Source organism: Opisthorchis viverrini, assembly GCF_000715545.1.
Source record: "Opisthorchis viverrini unplaced genomic scaffold opera_v5_231, whole genome shotgun sequence".
NCBI classification, from domain to species: domain Eukaryota; kingdom Metazoa; phylum Platyhelminthes; class Trematoda; order Opisthorchiida; family Opisthorchiidae; genus Opisthorchis; species Opisthorchis viverrini.
Genome location: NW_008751889.1, coordinates 1 through 4,314, shown reverse-complemented (window position 1 = coordinate 4,314; position 4,314 = coordinate 1). Strand labels below are relative to the sequence as shown.

The window sequence follows — 4,314 nt, the reverse complement described above, 5'->3', positions numbered from 1 at the left end:
TTGGCTTGTGTGTGGTATGCCGTCAGGTATAACCATAACGGTAAAGTCAGAATAAACGCGTGGCTGGTAGGATTGCGATGAAATGAGCCAGTCTAAAAATACTGGGCACTACTCGACTTAGACGCAGACACGCCTAAACCGGCTCGATCTAAATGCGATGGATATCAAGGGCACGAAAGCACACTCATATCTTTCTTTCCGAAAGTTTGAGAACATATCTAGCTGAAGTAAAACAGACCGCCAAATTTGGGGATGTTAGTAAAACCAAAGCGAGGCCAAAGTTTCCGAAAGTTTGAGAACATATCTAGCTGAAGTAAAACAGACCGCCAAATTTGGGGATGTTAGTAAAACCAAAGCGAAAGAGGCCAAAGTTGGGGGATTCCGCATGGTGCCTGATAAGAATACTTCAAATTGCCGAAAATGAGGAACCAGATCAACCGATGTGGTGAAGCAACAGAGTCAAAGTTAATCCGCCGATGCGTGGCCGGAAGCAAAAAGAGCTCTACGAGCAGACAGTTTAACTGAAGTACTCATTTCTGACGGACTCTAGACATCAATGAATTAGAATGAAACGTTCGAAGACGTAGCTCGTGCTGTTGTGCTAGCCTCAGCGTGCGAACACTGGCAGCATTTGAGCAGACCAGCCTCCACATTTTGATGATTGTCTAGGTTTCATTGATCTAGTTGAGGCAACTGCACGAAGTTAAATGTGGCCCTTCTTTCTTCCGAACTTTCAGGGAGCGCGTTTACCTGGGTTTTGTTCAGTTCTGCACGGAAGTGCAGAGGGGAGTGGTTCGGTATCAGAAGGTTTTTGCTCATCTACTCTGCGGCGTTCAGCAATATAGTGCCCCGTCTGATGTCGAAACGTGATGGTTGATATGATATGCCAATAATCCTATTGCTGAGAATAATTTTCACACAGGCGTGGATACCTTCACGGCCTCCAGACACATGCTGAAACACCCTCCACCTTATGTGGTATTTTTCTTCCTATTTCTGCCAGGGTGCCGCACATTTGTAGCGCACCACGTGTATTGAAAAATTGGCATGAAATAGATATAGCAGAATCAGACTGCTGTTTCAAGTGGTACGCTTGCTATTTTATGGAATGCTGGTCATCTTATTTCAGTAGCGACAGTGAATTCGTCTCTAAGTTTTTTGAGTGGTGTGAACATAGAGAGGTAGGCCCACAAGAAGGTCGTCTCTCTGACGGTGCCGGATCATACCTTTGTCAGTTTCTTTACAAACATTTCTAGATATTTGAATGTAGTAAATTAAACTTTGCGATTGTGTGGTAGTGCTTTGTTTTGCAAGCGGTTCGTCCCAGTCAGTATGCCGAATGTGGAAGACACACCGATGGAAGTTTCGTCCAAACGTCATTCGAGGGGATTAAACAAACATTTATTTTGCGTGTAGCGTAATATGCTGAAGGAGCGAATAAGAGGAGACACCAAAATGGTATTATGCTTCTGGCTCACATCAGGCATGTCCTGCTCACTCCATCACCCAAAGCCCGCATGAAAGCATTCGTTGTTCTTCAGATGCTTTGGACACGACCCATCTTACCCCCTTTGGTTCCCAAGCACGCTATGGGACTCATGCAGGACAACATGTGGAATATGTCGACCAACGGAGCACGAGGAAGAGGTATTGGCGATCTGCCGCGATCTTCCTCGTTGCCTCTCTTCCCAAGCTTCAAACTTCGAATGCAGTTGTCCAAACGCTCCGTAGAACTGTCATTCCTTCAAACTGGTTGGTGCCCGGTCCTCACTAACACGGTCCTCCAACGAAAGGGAAATTATCCGTGACCCTACATCCGTCTGGCTCTTTGGGTCAATTGGGGCGAAATGGCCCAGGTGGTTAGAGCGCGAATTTACTGACCGGAGGGTCCGTGGTTCGAATCCGACCTCCGCCACTCGACTTCCCCTGTCTAGGCTTGGGCAACCTGGCAGTATCTCAGCCCTCGTGCTTCCTTCGGGTGGCATGGTAGTGAGGCACCGGAAGGATGCTACAGCTGAACGCTAGGTCAACCTCCAACTCACCCAGATCCAGCTGCCACGGAGGTGTGTATCCTTTCTCTCGGCGGCACCCTTGAGGACCGCTACGGGGCTGTCCATAAACCGATGCATATCAGGTCAATGATGGCATGGCACTGTCATATCAAGTGTGATGAAGCTCCCGCAACTACTTTCTTCAGAATCTTGGCCGCACCCCGTCGCCCACTCAAACACGTAGTCGAAACTACGAGCACCGTCTGGCCCCGTCTCTGGGACGAGTTTTTCGTACACGACAAATTTTCGCTTAAATTTGGTTAGCCTGGTTTCCTGCTAAGATTTCGGCCTCCCTATTCTACAAGTTCAAATCCGTACGCGTTGTTCTGTTCGCCCTATATATTAGCACCATGTCCTCATTCAACCTATTCCCTGCATCTGGCTTCCCTACAACAGTGTAACCAGTGATCAAACCACGTTTTTGAGACAAAACTGGCCGTGTGCTCCCAAGCCAAATTATTCCATCTCCACTTCTGTGAGACTATGTGAGAACCATGATACGTCCCCTTTTTCACTAGTCCAACATAACGTATCACTTCTCAACCACCAAATGTTGCAAACGTTACATCTTGCTTGGACTGGATTTATAGTTGTCTGGCTACCCAAAAACCTACTTTACCGGAAGTTTTTGGCAAAGGAATAAAAACAATAACGCTAGATTAAGGATACAAAAATAAGTAGGGTCATATGGAACAGGTTCACAAGGAATTGTTCTCTTTAAAATAGTTCGTTGTTCGTCCATGTCAGAGAAGAAGTAATAATCCAACCATGGTTGTTCACGGATCTTGTTCTGAACAGTTCTCACATAGCAAAATCCGAGGAACTTCTGAAGCGCTTTGATACATGAGTGAGCATGTGGAACTCACGAGTGACCATTGTGAGCGCGAGAGAAATTAGTGGAGAAGGTCGAGGCATGTGACCATATTTGTATTGCGTATAAATTGTGCAGTAGCGCATTTGTTTGGTTTTTCCTATTGAAACGAAAAACGACTATGCATTTGACAAAATAAATAATGTCATATTGAATACAAAACACCACAGTTGACATGGCACTGAACCAATTTGTCGCGTACGCCCACGTGTGTCACGTATGCATGGTGGCTCAGTGATTGGAGCGCAAATTTACTGCCCGGAAGGTCCGTGATTCAAACGCGATCTCTGTCTCTCGACTTCTACTTTCTAGGCTTGGGTCACCTGACAGTATCTCAGCCCTGGTGCTCCCTTCTAGTGGCATGGTAGTTAGGCACTAAAAGGGTGCTACAGTTGAACGACTTTTTTCGATATTCTCCATGAATTAACAAGGCAGGGGGAAAACGCAAACGAAGGGACCACGTTGGTTCAGTCGTCATGAAAGTTCCATGAAGTCCTAAATGTGATGTTATAAGTATTGCGTTAAATACTTCCACGTCCTAGAAAATCCTGACCAGACTCATCCTCACAGTGGTACATTTGTTCGCTACATTTATATCCTGTTTGCGTTTCGCCAATACAGGTAAATGCGAGATATCAGCTACAGCGAAACCCTGCTGTTTTCATCTTCGACCAACAGCTCACCGCTGATTTGTCCTTTTTAGTTTGATTTATGGTGTACCTGTCAGCGTAATCTATCGTGATTCATTTTGTTAGATAATAGTGGTTTGACAAGGGTTAACTACCTCTGTTCATGTAACCATTCATATCCGGTTCACCTCAACCGATGGTAGTTGACGTATTGGCAAAGGCTTATAATGGCGTTTGAATGAACGGTTTTTGGATAGCGCTGGCTGAGCAGCCGAGACTATAGCTAGTATGCATGAGGGTTTATCCGAAAGTAAGCCCACTGAAAATGGTTGCCTCAAGAAAATATCGATAGAAGTTAAGGAATGAAAGCTGAAAGCACATATATCTGGAGTATACTTCAGGTTAGACGCTAAGAAACTTGCATGTTTTGATGTTAGTTTCGTCAACCAAAGAAGCGTATACCTCTTTTTCAAAGTGAACACCGGTTTTCTTTGGTTGATTTGAAATTTTCACGATCAGTATACATCCTTCATCACACGATGTTAATACTACTTGCAATTCAAATCCAGGGGAATCAGTCACCTTTAACTTCGGTTTTAATTAGTTTGGTGTTGGTCGCTTGCAACTATTTACTGAAGATTCTTAATAAGTAGTGCATCGTACATCCCCGAAATCTCTTCAAAATGGAATTTAGGAAGGTTTCTTCAACCGAAAATCCCAAGTATGCTTTGTAAGTAATAGGACTGGAAATCGCATTTGTGGC

General features: G+C 44.9%; 1 protein-coding gene across 1 annotated transcript in view; it reads right to left on the bottom strand.

Moving 5' to 3' along the window:
* T265_08703 (hypothetical protein) overlaps positions 1 to 2,129 on the bottom strand; it is a gene marked incomplete at both ends in the record, with an annotated part of 7,322 nt that extends 5,193 nt beyond the window's left edge. Inside the window, 2 exons of the mRNA XM_009174583.1 lie at positions 1,776 to 2,021; positions 2,043 to 2,129. Of these exons, the coding sequence (XP_009172847.1) occupies positions 1,776 to 2,021; positions 2,043 to 2,129 (333 nt within the window). The remainder of the gene's footprint in view (positions 1 to 1,775; positions 2,022 to 2,042) is intronic.
* Positions 2,130 to 4,314: the final 2,185 nt, after the last annotated feature.